At 34.7% G+C, this 26045-nt stretch overlaps 2 protein-coding genes across 4 annotated transcripts in view; one reads left to right on the top strand and one right to left on the bottom strand.

The window, feature by feature from the left end:
- Positions 1-6191, top strand: part of LOC110097326 — a 45885-nt gene extending 39694 nt beyond the window's left edge. For both annotated transcript variants that reach the window (XM_028699493.1, XM_020823620.2), the window contains exons 12-18: positions 3421-3505; positions 3581-3683; positions 3768-3860; positions 5388-5454; positions 5576-5642; positions 5736-5789; positions 5880-6191. In XM_028699493.1, coding sequence (XP_028555326.1) covers positions 3421-3505; positions 3581-3683; positions 3768-3860; positions 5388-5454; positions 5576-5642; positions 5736-5789; positions 5880-6014 — 604 coding nt within the window. In that variant the 3' untranslated portion in view covers positions 6015-6191. The remainder of the gene's footprint in view (positions 1-3420; positions 3506-3580; positions 3684-3767; positions 3861-5387; positions 5455-5575; positions 5643-5735; positions 5790-5879) is intronic.
- Positions 6192-7231: 1040 nt separating this feature from the next.
- Positions 7232-15773, bottom strand: LOC110097329 (carbamoyl-phosphate synthase small chain, chloroplastic). 2 transcript variants are annotated; one of them, XM_020823625.2, is made up of 11 exons: positions 15434-15773; positions 15031-15076; positions 14733-14865; positions 10200-10288; positions 10046-10106; positions 9890-9957; positions 9686-9814; positions 9357-9466; positions 8924-9271; positions 7769-7934; positions 7232-7551 (listed from the first exon to the last, which is right to left on the bottom strand). In XM_020823625.2, the coding sequence occupies exons 1-11, from the start codon at positions 15632-15634 to the stop codon at positions 7508-7510; spliced, it is 1395 nt and encodes a 464-aa protein (XP_020679284.1). In that variant the 5' UTR covers positions 15635-15773; the 3' UTR covers positions 7232-7507. The 2 variants fall into 2 exon arrangements, with proteins under 2 accessions (XP_020679284.1, XP_020679285.1); XM_020823626.2 differs by having other exon boundaries at positions 15437-15770.
- Positions 15774-26045: the final 10272 nt, after the last annotated feature.

The following is a 26045-nucleotide window of genomic DNA, read 5'->3' as shown; positions in this document are numbered from 1 at the left end:
TCCAGGGGATTCAGGTGAGGGAAGATTTTCTTTCACTGGAGTGTGAGATTACAGATGTCATCTTGGGGATGAAATGACTGCAGACTTTGGGAGACACCAAAGTGAATTGGGGAGCATTCACGATGGAGTTGATGGTAGATGGAAGGAAGATGGTGATTAAGGGAGATGCAGAGCTATCCAAATTCATGGTTTCTCTTAAAACTATGGTGAGGTATATATAGTTGGTAGGCGGAAAATATTTGGTGGAGCTGCACAATTTGGAGGGAGCTAGATTGGAAGAGGGAGGGGGCATACCCCTCTCCATACAACCGTTGATTCAGCAATTCCAAGAGGTGTTTCAGTCATCTCAGGGATTGCCACCGCAGAGGGAGTAGGAGCATGCCATCATGTTGAGGAATGGTAACCCATCAATTTACGACCTTATCGCTATCCTCAGTTCCAGAAAGATGAAATCGAAAAATTGATTAGAGAGATGTTGGAGGCAGAAATCATCAGACCCAGCATCAGTCCCTTCTCTAGTCTAGTTCTATTGCTGAAGAAGAAGGATGACAGCTGACGATTTTGTGTGGACTACAGAGCGCTCAATAAGGAAATTGCACATGACAAGTTTCCTATATCAGTTATTGATGAGATGTTAGATGAATTGAGTGATTCATCAATATAGACTTGAAATCAGGATACCATCAGATCCGGATGAAGGAGGATGTACCAAATACGGCATTTAGAACTCATGAGGGACACTATGAGTTCTTGTGATAACTTTTGGCATCACCAATGCTCCAGCTACTTTCCAGGCACTTATGAATAAGGTTTTCAAACCTTATCTCAGATGATTTGTATTGTAATTCTTTGATGACATCTTAGTTTATAGCAGGACAGAGGAGGAGCACTGGGAGCATTTGAATAAGGTGTTAGAGGTGCTGCAGGAGCACCAACTGAGGGCCAACTTGAAGAAGTGTTGCTTCTCAAATGTCAATGTAGAGTACTTGGGCCATGTTTTATCAAAAGAAGGGGTGACAGCATATCAGTCCAAAATTGAGGCAATGCTAAAGTGGCAAGTGCCTAAAAATCTGAAGGAGCTGAGGGGATTCCTAAGGCTAATAGGTTACTACAGAAGGTTTGTAAATGGATACAATACCATAGCATGACCACTTACTGAGCAGTTGAAGAAGGACGATTTCCTATGGGGGAAGGCGGCCACATCAGCATTTGAGAGCTTGAAGAAGGCGATGATTACGATACCGGTCATAGCTTTACCAGATTTCACTCAAATCTTCATTGTGGAGACAGATGCATTCGGATACGGGTTGGGTGCAGTGCTTATGTAGAGTCGTAGGCCCATTGCCTATTTTAGCTAGGTGTTGACTGCTAGAGCCAGGCTGAAGTCAGTCTATGAGAGAGAATTAATGGCCAGTATTTTGGCCATCCAGAAGTGGCGGCCCTACCACTTGAGAGGCATTTCATTGTTAGGACAGATCAACGGAGCTTAAAATACTTGTTGGAATAACGGATGGTGACAGAGGAGCTTCAGAGGTGTCTGTCTAAGTTGCTGGGATACAATTTTGAGATTTAGTATAGGCCAGGAGTGGAGAACAAGGCGGCATATGCCTTGTCCAGATGTATGGGGGAGCTGCAGACAGTGGCACTATATGTTTCTTTGATGCTTGACTAGGAGGCCATCAGAGAAGAAAGTGCTAGAGACGAGGATTTGGGGAAGATCATGTCAGATTTACTGAAGGAAGAGGGTAGTCACCCGGGGTACTCATTGGAGGGGGACATACTGCTATATCAAGGAATGTTGGTGATGTCCTGGACCTCGATCCACATCCCAAACTTACTCCAGGAGTTTCATGGAAGCGCTGTTAGGGGGCATTTGGGCGTGCAGAAGACATACCGGAGGCTAGCTTCGGGGCTGTATTATAAGTCTTCACTAACGTATGGACCCGGGCAATATTATATATCCATTTCTAGATATTTTTCGATGTTCTGGATGCAACGATGAAGTCTGTTTTCCGAACGGGCGGCGTTCGGATAACGTTACACAACATTTTGTCCGTAGCCCGTTGATTTTGATCACCTTCGCTTAATGCAATTGCGAGGGGTCATTCCTATGGTAATTTTAATATTCTGAGTGCAACGTTGAAGTCCACTTCGTGATCGGGATGCCATTTAAACAGTTTCGTGCAGTGTTACCTTGAAATCCATGCTAATTTCATATTTTTGCATTGTGCAATGTCCTGGGCAATATTACAGCCTTTTTTATATGAATTTGACATTATAAACATAACGACAAAGTCCTTTTTGCAAACTGACGATGTTTGGGCAACATCGCACAATGGTTCATCCGTTCTCTATCGATTTCGATCAACTTCGTTCTATTCAATTACGAGGGGCCCCTTCTTTGGTAAATTTGATATTTTGCACACATGAACGATGTCCGTTTGATGATCGGATGTCATTTGGATATTTTATGCCACTTTGTGCTTGCTGACAATCATGATTGTCTTCATTTTCAATTAAGTTATGCACAAATGACTCTTCCTTAGCAAATCTGATGTCTGAGTGCATTAGTGTGATCTATTTCACGATCGGATAAAGTTTTGAGCCATTTTGATGGCAATCGAGGTGCCCAATGCTTTGATAAGCAGCATATTTATTTGTTGCTTTCATCGATGTACTCGATTAATCATGAAATATATGTATACATACACACATGTATACATACATATGTATATATATATACATACATATGTATATATATATACATACATATGTATATATATATATATATAATTATGAAGTAAGAAGTATTATATAAACATCAAAGTAAGAGTTCCTTGTGGAAAAAGTAGACTTGGCACGGAGGAGGTGGCAGCATGTGTGAGGAGCAGAGGAGGGATTACATGAGAGGAGAGCTGCTTGGGTGATGGCTATCCTATGAGACTGAATGCATGTGTGAGTATTATTTGGGTAAATAGAAGTGTTTTATTAAGTTTACTCGCATGTATTTATTTTTGAAGAAAAATATACATTTATCCCCCTAAATTGTGCACACCTCACCAAAACTAAGGTGAGGCACATCTTGTAGTGTGCCTCAGGTCATGTGAGGCATTCATCTCATATAGCACCCAATGTGGCTTAAGCCTCATTGCAAATTTGGCGAAAAAGCATTGAGGTTAGCCTCAAATTTCATAATTTTAAATCATGTCACGGTCCTACAATTAGCAATTTTTGTGAATTTTCCTCCACTGCTTACTCTAAATACTAAATAAGAACATTGAGCTGTGATGGCTGAGTTGACATAGTGCATAAATCCTTTAATTACTTTGCATGAAAGGATTTTGTATCATTACTAAGCACCTTTTGATATCAAAATTTTGGTTCATGTCTTCATTCTTATCTTGAAATTCATATCTGCAGTTTTGGAACTGGCCAGTCTCAAGTACCTCTTTATTTAACTGCAATTTCTTCTGTTGCCAGTCTTGTTGGTAAACCATCTTATAAGGTAAATGCATATTGATTTCCTATTTATGTATAATATTTTGACGATTAGCTAGTTACCCCTGCTCCCTTTATACAGGTTAGCCCAAAGGAAGGGCTAGAGATTAGATTGTCAGGCTCAGCAGCAAGCGGTGTAGCCCCTACGACTTTATCCCCTTCTGTGCTTTTAGTCAATTGGAGATGTATGATATGTTATATTCTTGTCAACGTGCTCCATCTTTTTATAGATTTAATTCTCTTTCTTTTGTTTTTTTCTTTCTCTGTAGGTGAAAGAATTCATGATAGCCCTTATAAAATTTACATCTCAATCCCGGTTGATGGTTATGATCCGATTGAGTTCACTCTTACGAAATTTTGTGGTTTGTTCTTAATCATGTTTGAATTAATTGCTTATTTTCCATTAATTCTCTTTGCTTATTGACGTGGATTTGTTCAAATTAATCTCAAAATAGTCTCCCGATTATTCAAATGTAGTAAATTAAGTCTAGAATATTATATTTCTCCAATTTAATCCATCATACACACAAAACTGATCTAAACCTCATGTGGAATTGTGATGTAAAATTAATTCCAATTTAGTCTCTCAATTATAAAAAATTGATCCCAATTTAATTGTTGAGAGACCATCTTGGTTTAATATTGTATAGTCATGGAACTAAATGGGTGAAATATAATACTATGAGACTAAATTGGCCACATATGGACCATATTGGAATTTAGCCCAAATACTTCTCAAAATGTAGAGATATTTTTTAATCATATACTTATTTATCCATTTTTCACACAATATAAGAAAAACTATTTTCAGATATGATTTAAGATAATCATAAGTTTGATCCAGTAGGCAGGTAATTCATATATTCATTACTTCATCCCCTCAATTATGGATATTGTGCTCGTGGGCTGAAAGATGAACAGGGGTTTTCAGATTTCGTTTCTTTGTTTTTTCGATAGTCATATTCTTGTAAAATGTATATTTAGTCTTTGATTTCGTAATCAGTTCCTTTTTGTATATGTGGTTTTGATTTATTTATGCTTTCAACATTCCTCTTATGTAAGTCTTACTTCACTCCTGGCGAGGAACTTTTATTTTATCCAGTGAACGTACGCAGAGGAACGTTCGGTTTTAGGCAAAAAAAGCGCCTGTACCGAGTACTGAGGTGTACCGAGTTTTTTCAAAAAACTCGGTACAGACGCTTTTTTTGCCTAAAACTGAACGTTCCTCTGCGTACGTTCACTGGATATAATAAAAGTTCCCTGGCGAGGGGTTGCAAAAAGAACTCTTATCTACTATTCATTTTATCTGTGGTGCATTTAATGTTTATTCTAATTTAGTTACATTTTTAAAATAATTCCAACTCCTTTGTATTATTTCTTTAAGCCCTCCGTTCTATTTAACGCTATATATTTTCTATTACTTTTTTGCCTCACATTTTATTACAGGTTTTTCACCCTTTTATTTATCCGTCTAACCTTCCCTCGTTTTGTTGCATAAAATTAAGTGCATTCAATATAAAATTGCCATGTTCTTCTAGCAAAAAGTTTCTGGTTGCCTCTCTCAATTTTAACTACCCAACTTTACAATTATTAGTTGCATTCTCGTTGAAATCCACACCCGCAATTGTCCTAGATCCATTGTATTGCAGCCCAACAAATTGTGTTATTATTCAATGTTCTTTTCTTAATTCTCATTGAAAATACTAGAAATGAGCTTTCTTTATTACATTTAAATAAGAATTTGACTCTTAACATGACACAACGAAGAAAAAGGATTCATGTAGCCAATCCCACATAGTAGGATAAAGATTTGATGTTGTTATTGTTGTTGTTGATTGTTCATTCCTGTTGTTAATGAAATCAATAACCAGTTGTTCATTTTGTGGCAGGCTATACACAAGGGAGAGAAGGTGATTCTTTAAGAGGGTGGGCCACATTGGGAGTTATTTCTTGTGTGTATGTTGATTTCATTGCGCTATTTTTATCATCTATTATATAAGTTAATAAATTTAATGATGTATATATCCTCCTATACTGTTTTGGTTGATTGATATATGCATAATCATTATATTTTCAGCTTAATTGTCTTATCGGTTGTATCTTGTTGTGGAGGTTTCATCTATAAGACTCGCATAGAACATCAGGTTGGTATTCTCTTTGATTACAGCTTTTGTTGTGTAAGCCGTCAACTGGTCATTCTTCTCATCATCTTATTCAAGCCGTTTGTCTTCATGTAGCATGGTCTTTATGCCTTGCCTGGGATGACTATTCTATCAGCTTGCTTGGATGCTGTGAGTTGCTTATTGCTGTGCTTGATTTTAGTGTTTATGATGTCTTGTAAGTTTCAATTGTTTCTTCTTTTCCTTTCCTATCGAAATTAGGTGAGCGGACCAGGAGCCCACCGTCTAAGAGATGATTCCAATGGAAATTCTGTGACACAAGCATCATGGGAACGTGTATCTACCACTGCTGAAGGAACACGAAGGACCAATGAAAGAAGATATGGGTCGATATAGAGAGTAGTGTAGATTTTGGTACTACTGTTTATGGAAGGTATTGATACCTTTAATACAAATATGTACATTTTATCCAGACCTTTTCTTGATATTTTTGGCGTCGGTCACTGATTAGTGCACCCTAAATCTTGCTTAGTACTTCCACATCCATATAAATGAATTTATTTTATGATCTTCCTTCTAAAGTCTTAGTAGCTTCACTTTGAAATCATAAAAAAGAGGCATGAAATCATACAAGTAGCAATCTACTTTGTTATTCATCTTTTTTTAGCTTTTCCACTTGCTGTTTTGTTTGCTTTGGCTCTTGAATATAGCATTTTAGATCTTAAAAAGGGCTCATCGTACATGCTTTTGTAAGGAAACTTGAAATATTATCTGAAAAAGTTAATTTAAAACTACAAGAATTAGGTCAGGGAGCTTGTCATAACCATTATCAATTAGCGAGGTACTTGACTGTGATAATTAGGTATGTGCCTTCTACGATGCACGAGTTTCCTTCATCGTGACAATCTCCTCAATAAATCATGAGCGATCATGATTTAGGGCATGATGGCATAAGCAAAATAATTGCTTAATGATAAACTTTGAACAATTCCAAAATTGGCGCTCATAAATATATATATGATTTTGGTTTGTCATAAAATCACATATAGTAAATATTAAATTTGATTCATGTCAAGAAAGATAGAGATAGATCTAAAAAGATTTAGTTAGAAAATATTAAAATAATATTTCTTTATTAAATAAATAAATAAAACTCTTAATATGATGCAATGAAGATTTTATTAAAGTTTCTTAAATAGATCTCATTGGCCTACTAATTAATGTTGTTGAGTTAGGTTCAATGCGAACACTAATATGAATGAACCAACAGTTGATTGGCTAGGGTTAACAAATATATATGATGTAAAGGGTTAGGCAGTTCATGGTTACTGTTCTCTTTAATTTGACAATAGTGGCATTTTTAAAAATCATTAGTGGTATAACCTTCATTTGATTTAAGCAGCATTGGAACCTCTTTGGATAGTTTAACTTATTTGAATTATGCCATTAAAGTTTCTTTTAATAATAATTGGGGTCCACTCCGGCTTCATGTTGAAGAAGATAGCACTAGCATCCCCCATCTAGTGGAGAAATCAGACACCAAAAAAAATCATCCAATTTTATCTCTGTAAACAGTAAAAGCACAATAAAAATTTATAAATATAGGAGGAGAAAGAGGAAAATTATATTTTTGATATTATTTTAAAATAGAGTATCATGCAAGCAATGGCAATGCTTCACATGATCAACATTGGTGTGTGCTTAAGCTACTTGGTTAAATGGATTGAATTTCAATTAACCAAACTGAACAAAGAACAAATTTCTCAAGGCCAACACACAATTATTAGTTTCCATAACAATCCCAACATGAAACACACACCATCAAATCTCTTTGTTCTTTCACTCAGCAGCAAAATTAAATCATAAAACAGAAATTTCTTGGATATGCTTTAGGATTTAGAACTCTTCATTAGCTGTATAAACTCCCGAAAGGCTGCAATGAATTGCAAACAGTTAGCAGCTTTATATTAAAATGAATGCCAATTTCAAATTCAATAAAGCATTGCAACTACTGTATATATAATCATCATATTTGTATATGATTAAACCCTAATCAAAATTTATATTATTCTTATCTTAAAATAAATATAATAATCATAAAGCCAATCTTAATCAAATAAATTTTCCATAAATATATTCATCCAACTTACCTAGATCAGAGTCATGAGGACCAGGAGAGGCCTCTGGATGGTACTGTAGAGACATGATTTTTAGCTCAGGGCAACGGAGACCAGCGCAGCTATTGTCATTTAAATTTATGTGCGTCATTTCAATGTTGGGGGGAAGTGAGGCAGGATCCACAGCATAATTATGGTTCTGCCCAAAATATAATAAACTCAGAACATCAAATTATGATAATAAATAATCTGTCTCGATTGCCAAAAAGCCAAGACAAATAAGCATGAACACAAACTATCAAGTTTACCAGAAAATTTGTGCAATCAAAATGCAACACTACAAGGCTCTAAGCATGAATGTATGAGTCTCAAAGTAAATAGATTCATTTAGAGATGAATTGTCTATATAATACAATTATCTGAAAATAAATGAAGTATCAAAATAATCCTTTTGACTCTTTATGAAGAATCAAAATGATCCCCAACTATTTAGTAATTCTATTTCAGTCTCTTGAATAGGGGCCTAAATGATCTCACAAAAGGATTTATTTGGTCGCTCTCTATTTAAAGAGTCAAGGGATCAAATTGATACTTTCATATAGTTTGATCCTTTAAAGTAAATTAGGGGACCAATTTAGTTCTTATCTTGAAAACAAATTCAATGATTTAAGATTCATTTTGACCCAAAAATATTACATTCTAAGACATTTAATCTTATCTCAACTATATACAGGCAGCTTTAAAATTTTTTACCATCCCCTTCCAATTCCAAGCTACATCAAGAGTTTATCTTGTGTTTGAAAAACTTCTAATCATGAAAGCTACTGTTATATGACTTGCTGGTGCTTCTATTAATGACACAAATGAAAGTATTTTTCTATAGATTTCTAATAAGAAAACACTTTTAATGTGGTCATAACAATAAAATTTAATAAATAATCAAAAGCTCAATGCAATATATGGCAAAAAAATGTTAATTCTAAGTTCCTCATTCAATAATTTGCGCTAGCACCAACTTTAAGAAAAATATCTGGGAAAAGACAAACAAGAGAAAACCAACCATACAGAAAATATATTAGAAAATGCTGTCAACCATGAAAATCATATCCAAAGAAATGCACGCTTAAGAAGCGGTGAATAAGGAAAAGCCAAATATGTAAAGAATGGACAACTATAATGAAATTAAACCTGGGCACTAATCTCAATGCATCCCTTTCGAAGGTTGCAAACAGGATGATTTCCACCATGATGACCAAATTTCATTTTAAATGTCTTGCCACCTAATGCTTGTCCCAGTAATTGGTGACCCATGCAAATTCCAAACACTGGAGCCTTACCAATTATGTCTTTAACTATTTCCACAGCATAAGGAACTGCTGCTGGGTCTCCTGGACCATTGCTAAATAGAACTCCATCAGGATTCAACTTTAATGTCTCTGAAGCAGGCCATTTTGATGGGACAACAGTTACTTTACATCCATATGAAGCCAAACGTCTTAGAATATTATGTTTAATCCCAAAATCATATGCAACAACCTGCAAAAGTAAACTAAAAGGCAATTGGACAATGAACTTTTAACTCTCAAAATATGCTATCAGTCATGAACGCCATAGTACTAACATGAAATTCTTCACGATGATCACTTCCTGTTTTGAACTCCCACTCCGAATCAGTTTTTTCTGACCATTTATATGGAGCTTCACATGAGATGCCACTGATCAAATCAACTCCTAAAATATAAATAGGTTTTAGCATTCTTGTCCTATAACAGTTGCAGGAAAACTGCCCAACTTGTTCTATTGTCTGAAAATCAATCAAGCATCAAGGACAAAGGTGAATTAAACAAAGGGAAGTCGTCAAAACATTTATGTAGGAAAACATGGATATCTTCCAACTTGCAAGATCTAAAAGCAAGACTAACAAGTACATGAATAAGCACTTAAACCTACCAACAATTTTCCATTTGTGGGCCATCTCTATCAATTCTTTATCTGTTGTAGATTCGTCTGTACTTAAGACACCTATAAGACTCCCATCTTCTCTAAGCCTGCGAGTAATTGCCCTAGTATCCACATCATCTGCTCCATTGACGAAACACAAGAATACTAAGTTGCTAAGTTACAGAGACAAACAATATTCTATTTTTCACTTACATATAGCCATGATGTTCTGTTTTTTCAAGTAATCACCAAGAGCTTCCCTGCACCTCCAATTTGAAGTGCTTCATAAAACATAATTCATGCAATAAATCAGACAACAAAATAATTTCATGTTGCATGATTAAAAATTAAACGAAAATAAAAGCTCACCACATGCTAATACTTCTAATAACCAAACCAGCAAGGAAACATTGATTTGACTCTTCATCATCTGCAGGGAAGTATGGCAAGCAATATATTTCTGAAAATGCTAAGCGAGCTGACTGAATCATAGGATATTAGATTAGAAAAAAAGTTAGCCCACCTAAATTAACACCAGTATTTCCAATATGAGGATTAGTCATCAAAACAAACTGCCCAGCATAGCTGGGGTCTGTCAAAATTTCCTGATACCTGGATAATAATATTTTCAGATTAGCTACCTCCAAATATTGAGGGCTATTAAAACTTGAAATATCCTAACAATTGCAGATTTAGGAATGCAATTTTAAAAGAGAACAGCATTTACTATTTAGTCAGTTTCCTCTTTATAGAAGGTGTAAGAAGGATCATGTTGGAATTAAAAAAAGTTATCTTTTATGTAAGATTACCGATTGTTAGTGTAGGAAAACATCAGTTTATTAAGTTCGTTATATTTGCCAAGTGGTGCAAATGCTCATTCCATTAAATATTGGATCTTAGATTCTGGTGCTTCTCATTTGATAGGTAACTGATGAATAATTTTATCACCTATCATGATGCCTCTTTCTATTTTGTGATTAATTTCTCTCCTTTTTTTGATTGGAGGAAAAGGATTAGATCATTCATCCTCATTGACTTAAGACTATATTTTATATATCTCACATGTAACCTTTTATCTATAAATTGTCTTACCAAATCTCACAATTGCTTATTTATTGTGAATAATCGGCATGTGAGCTATGTCCTACTTGTATTGACAGGGGATGTATTGACCAGGGGTGGAACTATTATTTGGTTAAATCCGCCGAAATCACGAAAAAACAACGAAAGAAGTTCGCACAAGAGGAGGCTCTGGAGATTGGATTTCGCCAAGTTGGTCGACTACTTGCGGTAGGAAATTTGTTTGCTTGGGGAGGGAAACGTCCGCCTATCGCTGTCGGGTCAGTTCGTGCATCGCAAGGGCCTCCGACATCAGGAGATCTAGGTTAGTTTTGATTTTTGAACACATTGCTTGATTGTTCTGTTTGTTATTTTTTGTTTGATTTTATGTTATTTTATTGGATTTTCATACCGAAATGATGTGTGCTTTGTGGTATTTCATATTTTCATGGAATCATCAATCATGGTGGCTCTTCATTTTTTTGCTATATCTATATTCTTCTTATTTCATTTCCATAAAGGCTGATCTGTTGCAGGCATTGCAGCCGCCATCCCCCATCCTGATAGTGATAAACTGATCTAATTTCCTTTCAATAAAAGAATAATTACTATTATTATTATTATTATTTTTGGTAGTTAGTTTGACAGAATTATGTTACTTTAGTATAAAAAACACAATTGGAGAATGAAACTTGAGACATGTAGCATTGTTGCCAATAAAATTTGGAGACATGTAGCATTGTTGCCATAAAAAAATGTCATTATGAATAATGTCATAGCTATAGCAACAGCTCTGTGGCATTGAGACATGTAGCATTGTTGCCAATAAAATTTGGAGCTCAGCATATATAATTTATGTAATTGAATCATCTTCTATCCAAACACTTAAACCATGAGGACTATATTTTTTGATGCTTCGATGAATTGACATAATGCAACTTGAAACGGTTAGAAAAAAATTCTAGTTTTGTGTTAGAAATGCTAGAAGAGATTCTCATGATAATAATTCTGGAATTGTTGATTTGCTATTTGATTTTACTAGCATTTCATTGTTTGTTATGATGTAAATATTTTGATTGACGGTTGCTCTTCTTTGATAATAAATTTCATTTTAGAGTTTAGGTAAATGGAACATTATTTAAAGAGGAAAGAGTGAATAGAAATTGATATTAACAATCTTTCAGCAGATTCAGGACTCTGACTTCCTATTTGGAGTTATGATGTAAATGATAGAGATAAGATTCGGAGATCATATATATTGAAGGGACCCCATCAACCGAGAAGTCATCAATTTCCCCAAACTTTATATGAAAATATTGCACGTATGTTCAATTCGAAATGGTTTGATGAATACTCTGATTGGTTAGAGTACAGTGTGTAGAAAGGCGCTGTTTTTTGTTTTTATTGTTATCTATTTAAACCTCAAGAGCAGATTATTAAAGGTAAAGGTGGTGGGGATTCATTTATAAGAGAAGGTTTCAAAAATTGGAAGAAGAAAGAAAAATTATTATGTCACGTTGGAGATCACAATAGTGTACATAATAAAGCTAGACAAAAATGTGAAGATTTGATGAAGAACCAAGAACACTGTTCTAGCTTTATGGTTAAGCAAAGATGATAAGAACAAAAAACAACATAGGATCATGTTGATTGCAGCCATTGATTGTGTTAGATTTTTGTTACGTCACGGATTATTATTTCGTGGGCATGATGAGTCTTTCAATTCAGATAATCGAGAAAATTATTTAGAGCTATTTGATTTTCTAGCTAATCATAATGAGGAAATTAAGACAGTGACATCAGCATATGCTAGCTCAAATCTGAAGTTAACTTCACCAATAGTCAAGAAAGAAATATGTTTTACTGCATCAGCTCAAACTTTAACATATATAATGAAAGATATTAGTAACTCATACTTCTCACATATAGTTGATGAATCCAGCGATATTTCTACGAAAGAACAAGTTGTTATTGCAGTGAGATATGTGGATAAATTGGGCCAAGTGATTGAAAGATTTATAGGCATCAAACATATCACATCCACTAATGCAGTTAAACTGAAGGCAGCAATTGAAGACATTCTAGTCAAACACTCGTTGAGTATACAAAGGATACGTGGTCAAAGTTATGATGGAGCATCCAATATGCGAGGGGATTTTCATGGTTTAAAGGCCCTTATTCTAAATGATAATCCTCAAGCATTTTATGTTCACTGTTTCGCTCATCAACTTCAATTATGTTTGGTAGCAGTGACAAAAAATCATTGGCAAGTAAAATGTCTTTTTGAGTTCACTTCTAGAATAATTAATACTATTGAGATTTCTTGTAAGAGATCAGATGCTCTTAAAAGTATTCAGCATAAGAAAGTACTTCTTCATCTTAAAAATAGAAATATCATAAGTGGCAAAGGTTTGAATCAAGAGACAAATTTACAGAAATCTAGTGATACTCGTTGGAGTTCACATTTCCATTCTCTGATTAGTCTTATGCATATATATGCTTCTGTGATCGAGGTGCTAGAGATTGTTAAGGAAGAAGGGGTTCATGATCAGCAATCAGTTGAAGCGGGTGTTCTGATTGATATAATGGAGTATTTTGATTTTATTTTTACAATGCATTTGATGATTAATATATTGGGCATTACGAATGAGATATCACAATCATTGCAAAGAAAAAATCAAGACATTGAAAATGCGATGAAATTGGTTCAAATTTCTAAACAACGACTGCAACTTTTAAGGGAGAATGGATGGAATGCTTTACTAGATGAAGTGTTACGTTTTGTGGTGTTTTTGAAGTTGTTGTTCTAAACATGAATGAAACATACAAAATTCGTGGTCGATCAGTGCGAAGAGGTGAAGATAAAATAAATCTATATCATTATCGTGTTGATCTATTTTATACAGTAGTTGACATGCAACTTCAAGAGCTAAATAATCATTTTTTGAATCAAGTGCTGAGTTACTTCTGTGATTCTTTTTGTGCTTATGATGAGAAGAAATTAATATGTCTAGCAGAGTTATATCCAAGTGATTTTTTTATAATTGAGGTTGTTGCTCTTAAAAGTCAATTATCAACGTACATTATCGATATGTAGACCAGTGAAGAATTCTCCTCTCTAGGAAGCATTGCTGATCTTGCAAAGAAGATTGTTAAGTTCAAGAAGAATGGTGTGTATCCACTGGTTTACAGATTTATTACTTTAGCATTAACCTTACCAGTTGTTACTGCTACAGTGGAGAGAGCATTTTCAGCCATGAAAATTATCAAATATCGATTGCGTAGTAGGATGGGTGATGATTGGCTCAACGATTGTCTTGTGTCTTTTGTTGAAAAAGATGTATTTGATTTGATTCCCAATGAAAACGTTATCCAATATTATCAAAAAATGCAAAATAGATTAATAAAATTGTAATGATTTTCAATTTTCCTATCATAATGGAATACAAGATTTCACTTTGAATTATGTCCTCATTTTTTTTATATTAGTTTATTACTAAGAAAATTTTGCCATCATTTGCCCGGAAAATATCAACAAGTAAAAGGGTAAGGTTTAAGTCAAGCTCTCTAAGGCTACAAAGATGGAATTTATAGTTATTTTCAATGGATTCAAAGCTATGTTACATGATATAATTCAAAAGCTATATCACTTTCCGCTATGATCGATGATGTAATTCAAAAGTTGTCACCCTATATTATGATACATGGTGAGAATGATATTCAAATATGATGATTCTGCTTATAATATCAGATGTATGATTATTTTAATGATCGCGTTATAGTCTATGCAATAAAAAATGTTGCTATGCCAAATGCCATGATTATGCATTAGATTCTAGAATGAACAGATCACAACTAAGCCGGTTGTGATGACAGGAATAAAAGGGAAGAGCTAGCAGCAAGGAAAGCTGCAGCAATGATTATGTATAGGTCATATCCGAGGCCTATGCCCTCAAATAATAATAATAATAATAAAACAACAACAAAGTTAGCATACCCTGTCAAAGATGTATTAAACACCACTTCGCCAACTTGTGTTCCAGAAGCACCAAATGACTTGGCCATCCATACAGATCCATCTTCGAGCACAAGCCTAGCATCACTAGTTTTCCATGGCCTCTCCGTTGAAACTAAAAATTAGGCAAATACATTTAGGAACTAAAAATATACTGCTCAACGATTTTGCTCTCATAATCCAACACAAGCCACTCATCAGATTAAAACTTGAGATTATCATAGCTTAAGTAAAGTTAAAGATTAGAGAGTAAGAATGTGCTTTTCATAAATGAACTCACCACTATCATCGCATCCTGATAAGAATGTGCTTTGGCCTTTCATAGACTGCATGAAACCCAATCAGAAGAGATATAATAATTAGTGAATATGACAAAAAAAACTCACATAAACAACAAAAAGCAGCATCATGTAGATCTTACAATCAGCAAAAACGAAAGAGTACGATTCTTATCTGCATCATTACTAAATGCAAAGATCTAAAACACTAAAATGAACAAAATAAATCCAATCTGACAGCAAAAAAGGATTCAAGATATTTCTTTTCTTGGAAATGGACATTCATTACGATGAGTTCAAATGATGAAAAAGATCGATCGATCGATCGAGCTCGCCTACATATTTGAGCTAGAAGAGCAACTCATCGACGTTGCCTACTCCTGCGAAAAGGAGAAAATGTAGAACCACCTTATAAAAGTGCAGCGGCGAAGAATTCGGTGACGGCGACGTTGATATGTGTGAAGTTGAGTGCATAAGGAGGCGGAGGTGAACATGCGGCGACGAAAGCGTGAATCCAGTGAAGGAAGGGCGAAACCGGCGGAGGCGACGTGAAACCAACGAAGTCGGCGTGAAGTCAGCGTAGGAGGCGTGGACCCGGGCCATCATCAAATGTGACTGAAGGAACGGCGGCGGCGTTAGGGATTCGGAATGTAGTGGTACAAGCGGTGAAAAGCCCGAAAGACTAATCGGCTGTTTGGCAGCAAGTAGGTTTTCGGAGAAATTATTAGTGTGGAGTGGGACGCTCCAATTAAATCGTGATACAATGATTAAAGGTTGTATATATGAATTTTTAATATATACTTGGGTACACTTGGGTCATATCTGGTCAACATCTTATGTTGGGGACATAGATACACTTGGGTATATTTGGTCAACATCTTATTTTTAATACATTCTGCACTTGTACACAACGTGTATAAATTTCTCTTTTACAGACCCTATGTACAACTTGTACAATGGGTATGTATAAGCTTGTGTAATCCATGTGCACAATTTATACACTGGTGTGTGTAACATAACACATTCTAAAAAATATATATATTGAACATTTTTCATAGTATAGATGTACACCCCAAATATCACTTTTCATTGCAGATCCTTAATATTTAGAGCTATCTTCCACTCCGTGGCAGGGATATTTGGTAATGAAGTTGAGGACGCTTTAACTAAGTTGCACATATTTTAGTTTTTTTAGATCCCTCCATTTCAGTAGAAGACACCCATGATTTGCATGCTACTGTCAATTTGGGATGTGAGCAGGCACACCTTCAAGATCAAGGGCATGAGCTTCGATTTGCTATAGATGAAGTGACTTTAATTGCCAGATTTCTAAAAGGTGAAGCAATATGCTTGGAAAATGAGCCACTAATAAAATATTCTATGATTGACATTAAAAAATGGATGAAAAGCATCAACAGATTGAGCCTCCTTACCCTTATTATAAATAAGTTCATAATATTTATGTTGTACAATTTATTTTTCCCATAAATAACTACAAAATTTTAAGGAGGCTCATTAGGATTGTCAAGTAAATAGATGAGTGCTCAAGGTACAATTGCGCAAGGGCCATTAAGAGTTTCTTAGTTTCTCAGTTTGATGGGAAGATCAAGAAGTTTGTTGATGATATCCCACTAGCTTATATGAGTGGATTTGTACCTTTGTTGATGGTGAGTGGTCACATCATATATAGTTTCTTTAAGTATTACTTGTTTTAATGTTATGTCTTGAACATATACATATTTGATTTCTGCAGCACACATTCATTGTTGCCCCAATAATGGGTAACTCAAGATCATGTTTTCTTTGTTGGGATAAGAAAATTTTATATACTACCATTCAAGTCTTTGAATTATTTAATCAACTCAAGGGTGCCCAAGTATACTTTCTCCCCATTACATAATAGGATATGTAATTTAATAAACTCAAGTAGTCATGCTTCAACTAACAATGGGCTCACTTATGTGCAGATTTTTGATTTTTCATAATCCCACAACTTATCTCGTCTTTCTTGACCTAAATCCCTCATTCTACACAGTAAGTCCCATCTCCCATTGAGATATTTTCCAGCCCAACCTCCACTTATGCCGATGCTAGCATCTTTTAGCAACTCACTCAAATACACATTAAAATGAGTACATTATTTAATACTCTTATAAATGATATGGGAAAACTTGGCATGGAGCTTGGCATAAGGGTTAGGCAGCTTGAAATGAAAGTTGCCCATATTGAAGAGAAAGTTGCACATATTGAGGGTTGGGTGGCAAAGTTATACACAAAGAGTGAAGAATTAAGTGTTTTTGAAAATAGTCATCGTATAATATAAGAGCAGGTAACGTCCTAAGAATCCAATCTTGTTGACATCACTCAGGATGAGGTACCGATCCAAAAATCCACTATTGTGGACAATACTCAGGGTGAACAACAAGTTGAGGAGTAACCCCAAGAATCCACTACTGTCAATAATACTCAGGGTGAATAACAATTTGAGGAAAAATCCCAAGAATCCATTGTTGTTGATAATACTCAAGGTAAACAAGTTGAGGAACAATCCCAAGAATCATTTGTTGTTAACAATACTCAGGGTAAATACCAAGTTAAGGTGCAACCCAAAGAATCCACTGTTGTCGACAACACTTAAAGTGAGGTACAAGTTGAGGTATTGGCCCAAGAATCCACTACTTTTGTTAATACTCAGGGCCTCAACAAGTTCATGTACCAACAAAGTTTACTAGAGAGGAACACTTGGGTGTATTCTATATAACAATACTGGGTACTATAGTTGTTTATGTGAAGAGAAGGTGCTTCAGAGTGAAGAAGGCCATTAAATCATAATTCATAGTAGGTGAAAAGAAGGGAAAAAGGAAGAAAATTGAGGGAGATGAGCCACATGCAAAAGAATATGAATCTCAAGAAATCATCCTGGTGGATAAGTTACCTGAAGTTGCTATTCTAGCAAGCATAACAACTCAACTTAAGCATATGAGATTGATCAAAGAGGCTGACAAGAAGAAAAAAAAAGCAAGGCAAATCAAGCAGAGGAGCTACCTACAAACAACTTAAATATGAAGAAAATATCAAGGTAGAATCATTACCCGAAGTTGTTGTTATTTCAAGCACAATTATTGAGCTTAAGCCCATGAAGTTGATCAAAGGGGCTGATATGAAGAGAAAAAGGAAGGAAAATTAGGGAAAGGAGCCACCTGCAAAGAAACACAAATATGAAAAAAATCATCCAAGTAAAATTAGTACGTTATGTGGTTGCCCCTGCAAGCACAACGATGAAGTTTACAGGCAGGGAGTTGATTGTTGAGGAAATGAGTAATTGTATGGATACGAGGAAATGAGTAATTTTATGGATACTTATTTTATTTGAACACTTTATACAACCAGTACATAGCAAGTTATCAATAATTAGCATTAGACTCTTCTGGTAGGGAGGCCTCAAAAAAAGTTTGGCATTTCTTTGATTCGCTCCTCGACCATATGCACATGGTTATCCTGAGTAATATAGTGAGTGATACAAAATTTGCTTTAAAAATTTTAAACAATTAAACTGTCTTATTAATATGATTTTGTTATTTCCTTTAGATAAAGCACCTATATAAGGAAACACTTGGATCTTTTGATGATGACATACGAGAATGACATATTATGAATGTGATTGATGTGCCAACCCAAAAAATAGTTTGTATTGTGGCATGTTCACGTGCAAATATATGAAAGCTGTTATTAAGGATGAGCATGTCAAATGGGTTAACCATAAAGATTGGTCTGAGAAAATAGAAAAAATTAGGATCGAACTAGTATACGCCTTTTTATGTAAAAATATAAAATAATAATCTACATTGTTTATATAATTGTACACAATATATGTTAGGGGTGTAAGTGAGTCAAGCCGGCTTGTGAGCTAGCTAAAACTTGGCTTGTTAACGAGCTCGCGAGTCGAGCTTGTCCAGCTTTGAGTTTGGGCTCGAGCATGTAATCGAGCTCATATATTATATAAGCTCAAGTTCTAGCTCAGCTTGACTCAACTCAAAAACTTATCGAGCTACTTGATTTAGAATTATTAAAATTAAATAGTATCTTATATTGTATGAATAAAAGAAAAAAAATCTTTGCCACCCTAACTTCATTCACAAAGACTAAAAGCATGATTTCCATTGCAAATGGATGGGCCAAAGAATTAACTCTAAAACATTTGCTCTTATGTTTAGAAAAGCATATGATGTGTGGAAGCAGAGGGGGACTACTAATCTGCTAGGTTTTATAGCAGTGAAGGTGTTTATTGATTTTGGCAAGGTTATAACAGGGGCTAGGGAGAAACTAGGGGTTTGGGGAAGGAGGTTTCTTTCCTTAATAGGAAGAGAAACTTTGATTAGAACCTCTTTCCTCACAATCCTTATGTATCTTATGACTCACTCATTAGTTCCCAAAGGTGTGCTAGCTGAAATTTCTAGGCTTGCTAGAAAGTTTCTGTGGCAGAAGGATAGTGAGAAGGATGGTTGCCATTATGTTCCCTGGCATAAGATATGCAGACTTATGAAGCTCGGGGGATTGGGCTTCCATGATCCTGTTGAATGGAGAGGCCCTTTGAGAGCTAGACTAACATGGGGATTCGTGTGTTGTCCAGAAAATCTTCTACATAGAATTGTTAAATCAAAATATGGGACTGATGTTTGGAGTGGACAGAAAGTGTGGGATACTTCTAAAACTTGGAAGATTCTAGTGGATGGTGGCAAGGGGATTAATACAATGAATGATGTCTGGTTTCAAAACAAAGTCTTAGCTAAGTGGCCTACATTTCTTAATGTGGAGAAAGTTGCGGACATAATGTTGGGGGAATTTATTAATGAAGACCAAAAGTGGAAGGAAGAAGAGATGGAAAATAAAAGCATATTGGTATTAAGCCATGTAAGTGGAGCAGGACCCGTAGTGCATCTGAGAAGCATAAGAATGAAAACCTATCCTAACCAAGAACCACTGTGAACAGGCTAAAAGCTTGAATAGACATAATGAGTATAGCACCATAACCAGAAGGAACTTGCAGCCAACCTTAATAGGAGTTTCTCATATGAAGCTCACAATGGCAATATTTTTTTCACTATCCTGTGAAATAACTTCAATATAGCTTCCACAATAATTGTGCCAACTGATGAAAAATATTGTTCTAAGTTCGAGTTTCTAAAAACACAGAAGGAAGAGCTATGAAATTCAACATATACTAGGAAAATCAAAATTTAAAAAGTAAGAAATGCTCAATCATTCTTATCTCAGATTAAATCCTACCCAACTTTTTGAGCCGTTCCTTTCCACATTCTTTGCTTCTTATATGAAAAGAGGCCATTTTTGCTCGCCCATGTCATAGGAAACTATATTTCTTTTTAGTGGAGTAATAAATTGAGCGCCATGAAATTCAACAGCCCTCAAGAAATTTAGTGGTGCAAAATCCATCAAGTAGACCTTCTGGAAGACATCGAAATAACCATCATAGTGAGATTAGCAGCCTTTCTTTCCCTCTCATACTTCTTTAACAAAGAAAGTTGCATCAAGAGGAGAAAAAAAATTACAAAAATTGGTTTAGCACATCAACCAAAGAGCAGACATGCTTTCGTTTGAGCTATAAAAAAGTTACAAATTCCAATCACAGATGATACCCAAGAACATGCACAAAACTACTATATGGCAGGAATCGAAGTCATGCATAGCACAAATTTAATTAACAGTGACTAAATCCATTAAAGTAAACTCACTCATAGATGCCATATTGATTTTGTAATTGGATGCCAAATGGAACCTAGCAAAGTTACCACACTAATGACAATTTGCTGATACATGGCTGTCCTATTATACTAAACAAAGGCTATCAACTGATTCGATGTATGATGAATACCTCTCCTATGTTAGCCCCTACTCGGAGGCCTTCATCAATGACTTCTGATAAGGCAGCTGCATCACCAAACCCTAAATCAGTAACTTTTAGTGGCATCTGGAAATGTTCTGCCATTGATGTTGTACCATATCCGAATAAAGATGATATTATGTGCACAAATTCATCAAGAAAACTTGATTGAGGGTGAGATTTATAATCATAATCCAAAGCATAATTTACTTCCTCCACAAAGGCATCCATGGTCATTGATTTATGAGTTAAAGATTCTTCTGGAGTCCTTGTCCAAACGATATTGCTGAACTTGTCACCAATAGGTAAAAGTGCAATAGGACTAGAAGGTAGAAACCTTTGTCAAGCACAGTGGTTTTCAACAGAGTGCTCAGCTGTACAAATGACCGCATTCTACGGATAGTTCCAACTTGTTGTCTTTAGTCCAGCCATCTCCCTGACATGTGGCTTGGCGCCATTAGCTCCAACCTGCAATGATTAAACATTACATGAGTTTCTAAAAAGAAGGGCACATGTGAGAAAATGTAGTTCCAGTCCACCTCACATTTATGAAGGGATATATCATTCATCAATGAGATATTCAGGATTTAGGTATTAATGAAACAGGAATAGGAAACTTAACTCCATGAAAAGTTCAATCAAATTAGAATATACACTTACTACTAATTTTGCATAGAGGCTCTTCCCATTACTCAGGCATAGCTTTACCGAAGAACCACTTTGTATTGGTTCTGTAGTATTACCAGATGATGCAACTTTTGATGTAATTATGGATCTAAATTGTGATGGAAATTTTAATGAGGCCAATCTAGCATTGTGTATTGCATATTGGAAGTTCATATTCTCCTAATCACAGTTCCCATGTAATAAGAGAAGTTGGTAAAAATAAGGAATAATCACGTAACGATGGATGTTTCTCAACAACAAGGCTAGCATTAAACTATATGAATTTTGTAGAGCATGAAAAGATTATTCAAAAACTTAAAAGTTTGTTAAATGTGAATCATTTATATAAATGAAAGAACAAGAAAGAAATTGATAGTTTCTTTTGGTTAGAAAGAGGGGAAAATGTTATTAATGCCAGTCTTATAAGTAGAAAAGCTATTTCTGATTTTCCTATCTAAAAGCAGGAAGGCAAAAAATATTATTGATTAGACCCTCCTCCCATGACACAGTATGGCCATCATGCTAATCACGCCTAAAATGTCATACCAAGTTTATAAGTCATAATAGCAAGATACCACCAGATTTTTCCTCCCATTTTAACCATTTTTTTAAACAGCCTAAGCATTTAAAAAATGTGTCGCATATTTTCTTAGATTTTTCAATTTCAGTTTCTTTTCATTTCTTATTAGAAGAAGAGTTTGAAGCAACGATTAGATTGCTTCCATTATGATCTGATGGCCATAAATTTGATTCAAGAAAATAACCTTTCTCAAACGTAAGACGAAAACTACAGATATCAAGCTCTTCCATATTAACCATTTGTGAGGCGTCATGCACTAGGCAAGCCTTATTTATTTTCATTTGATATCATCAAATAATTTCTCATTAATTAGCAAAAATAAGAGCTTTTTTTATTCAAGCATTTGTTGGAAGCAATCAAGGTCCTTGTTCAATGCCATTATTCCATCTTCCTGGAAATGTCGATCCACTTCACTATCACTTTCAGATCTGGGTCCACCGATAGTAGAAGATTTCTCCATAAATGCTATTCTATCTACCACTTGTGAGATCAAATGCACAATATCTTGAAGTTCTTTAGACCTATTTCCTTCATTCATCCCTGTTTCTGTATCCGTCCTGGATGACTGACTAGTCATTCCTTATGACAACTCTTCAGACATAATTATCTGTATGCATATAGATAATTCATAATAAACATGATCATTTTAAAGCATTAAATAGGTCTCATATGCAGGTATGTTAATTATCTTAAATGAATGCATGCATGTATAGTTCTATTTAACCTTGATTCAACCTATAACACGTTATAAATTAAATTCATTATATCTCATCCTACTTCATCATATAAATCCAATCATGCTTCCATATTAGCTTTATTTGGCTCTCATACCAATTTATGTCACACCCCAGTTTGACCCACCTTCTAAAGGTTAATTTGGAGTACAATAGAGAAGAAAAATCTAAACTTGCTCCTTCTTATTAACACCCATTCCGAGTCACTACTTTCAGAATCAAGTGAGTAAAAAAAACTTATTTAGACTCTCCTAACCCGTTAACATATCAAACTCCATTCTTAATCAAAAGAAGCATATAATGTATTCCAATTAACATCAAATATAATTAAGGTAAATACAGATCTCTATTAAAACTTTTAAAATTTTTTTACATACCTAAAAGTCTGTACCACAATCATTTAGGTCTCTTTTTAGATCTCTTTGTACACCCAAAATAGATTTACACCAAAAAGAACGATCACCTCTTTTTCCAGCCTAGTGACCTATGAGCTCATTTCCCTTTCCTAAAATATAACAACTACTAACGAGCTATGTTCAATGAAATACACAAACAATATATAAAAATTAGTAATAACATGGTGAACAATTATGGAGGACACATGTGATTTCTATGCTGATTATAAGAAATATAATACATTTAGACAAGTCATATGATGACTATAAGATTTTGCACTCTTTTAATTTTTCAATTCAATGTTGGGTCCAGCTACCCAACTTTTAGAATTGAAACTACTCTCTCATTCAAGGTTAGGTCAAAATTTCTACTTTTAGAATTGAGAGTATAAGCTTACCTCGTTAGATCTTTTGCCTTTACTTGTGCATGCATATTCTCCATATATGCCTTATTTTATTTTCTCAATAGAAATCCTTTTTAACATCCATTTTAACCCTCATGACATATGCCATTCATAAGCATATTCATACATGTTCATATAAGAGTAACTAAAGAAAACTGAATAAATGCTATCATATTATCATAAACATAGTAGATATGAATTGCAATGAAATAAAGCTTTACTAATTCTTATAGCATAGTTTGGGTACCTCACATCATTTTCTAGAATAGGCGGATAAGCTGGTTCACCTAAAATATTCCGATTTCTTTTCCTTTGATATACAGCCTAAAACATAACTTTCTTCATTTCAATAATTGCATTCAGATAAACAATTCAAATAAAATATACAATATAAAAAATCTTACAAAGTTTACCTCAATCAAGTTCCTTTTTATTCAATCTAAATTATGTTCTTTCATATAGTTCTTTTCCTCACTTCCTCTCCTTTTCTTTTTCTGATGTTCACTTTATTCCTCTTTTACATTAGCCATAGCTGCTTTATACTTATAGTTTTATCAAGCATCAACCAAAAACAACAGTAACCTTGATACTATCTTTTATTCCATTTTAGAACAACAAAATATGTTTATTTCCTTATCTTATTTTATAGCACTACAACCTGTCTTATCTACAACTTATCTATATCTTACCTTATCAATATCTTACCCAGAAGGTTGCTAAATTCTTCTTCTGTGCAGCTGAAAGCTTCCCTTACAGCAGCTACAACAGCCCAAAATATGGTGAATGCTTCTCCTGCAGCAGCCACAACATCACAGCCGCAACATATGGCTGAACGCTTCTCCTACAACAGCCTACAACAACAATACAACAGTCCAACATCAATTTACAACATTCCTTTAGCTATTTCTGCTTCACTGATTTCTGAATTAAGTATTTAGCAATATAATCTTACTTAAAGTTTTGCAAACAATAGTTTATTTCAACCGAAAGACAAGTCTCACCACTACTACTATCACAACTCCCTAAATTTTCTTACATTGTTTTGTTGAAATTTCCTCCATCGTGGCCTGCTTTAGTTCGACCTAGTTGCTTTCTTTCCTTCAGGTCACGTTACACACACACAGCCAAGAATTCAGTTGTGAAGGAGTAAGGAGGAGAGGCTTAAGTCATTGCATTAGTAAGCTAGGCATTCCACAAAGTATTTAAAATATTATATTCCTAATTCAACTAAGATTTCCCAAAACACTCAGCCACATGATCTTATTAGTCCATTGCATGCATGGCTTAGTGGAAATGCTACAATAATAATAATAATAATAATATATATATATATATATATATATATAATATATATTGACATAATAATTAACTAACTCATTTAACATATATAATAATTGTTATTTAAATCTTTTACAGGTAAAACTAAATAATTATATAAGTAATTAACTTAGACAATTAGGGCACTAATCACATATAATTCTATATGCCACAATGCTCAATATTAAAAGTTAAATTTAATGAAAATAAATGAATATTTATAGAAAGTCTATACTTACATTTATTTTGAATATTTTGGGTATTATAGTGCTAGTGATACTTGAAGAGTTTATGATTCAAAATCTTATAGGTTCATACAACCTGGTTTATTACTAGCTAAAAATCCCGAATGATTTTAATCTCTTTAATCTCCATCAGGATTGGAAGTTCTAGGCTAGTTATCAGAGCTTCATACTCTGCCTCATTGTTCGTGCAAGGCTCTAATAAATGGTAGGAAAAATACAACATTTTATGCTCTGGTGATATGAAAATCAGGCAAATTTCAACTTTTTTTTGGATTATAGATTTCTGGAGAACAATGGTAACAAGGCAAGGTGCATTGAAATGGTGGTTTGGGATAACCATGGAAACTTAATATTGGTGGCTGGATGGAGTATTATTCATTGGGGCAGCTTGCAGGTAGAATTTCTTGCTATGAAATACATTGGGAGAATACTAGAAAGGTTGATGTTTGGAATGCAATTATCCTAAACCCTAATACTATTGAATTGAACAACTTTACCCAATTGATTTGACCGCTTTCCTGAGCTCTATCTTTCCACCTAGCATCCTTGCATAATTTTTGCATATATATAATAATACTTTCATTGTCCCCCTCAATAAAAACTCCTATTCCAAACATCCACCTTTGCCAAGGAATTCTTGATAGCTACAAACTATTTCTCTATGTTTAATCAAAGGGGGCCAATGATCAATAACATTTTCCTTTCTACCCCATTTCAACTTAAAAAAATCAGTGAAAATTTTTGCAATTACCTCACGGTCTTGTGTATTATCTCCCC

Source organism: Dendrobium catenatum, unplaced genomic scaffold (assembly GCF_001605985.2).
Source record: "Dendrobium catenatum unplaced genomic scaffold, ASM160598v2 fragScaff_scaffold_1310, whole genome shotgun sequence".
Classification (NCBI taxonomy): domain Eukaryota; kingdom Viridiplantae; phylum Streptophyta; class Magnoliopsida; order Asparagales; family Orchidaceae; genus Dendrobium; species Dendrobium catenatum.
This window is presented reverse-complemented; position numbering and strand designations above follow the sequence as displayed.

What these genes read in the sequence shown, in the direction of transcription:
- LOC110097329 (XM_020823625.2), bottom strand. Translation starts at nt 15,634, where the DNA reads ATGATGGCCCGGGTCCACGCCTCCTACGCTGACTTCACGCCGACTTCG. An exon ending in TTTAATACATCTTTGACAGG is followed by an intron (nt 10,289 to 14,732) that starts GTATGCTAACTT and finishes ATTATTATCCAG; the next exon opens with GTATCAGGAAATTTTGACAG. An exon ending in GCATTGAGATTAGTGCCCAG is followed by an intron (nt 7,935 to 8,923) that starts GTTTAATTTCAT and finishes TATTTTGGGCAG; the next exon opens with AACCATAATTATGCTGTGGA.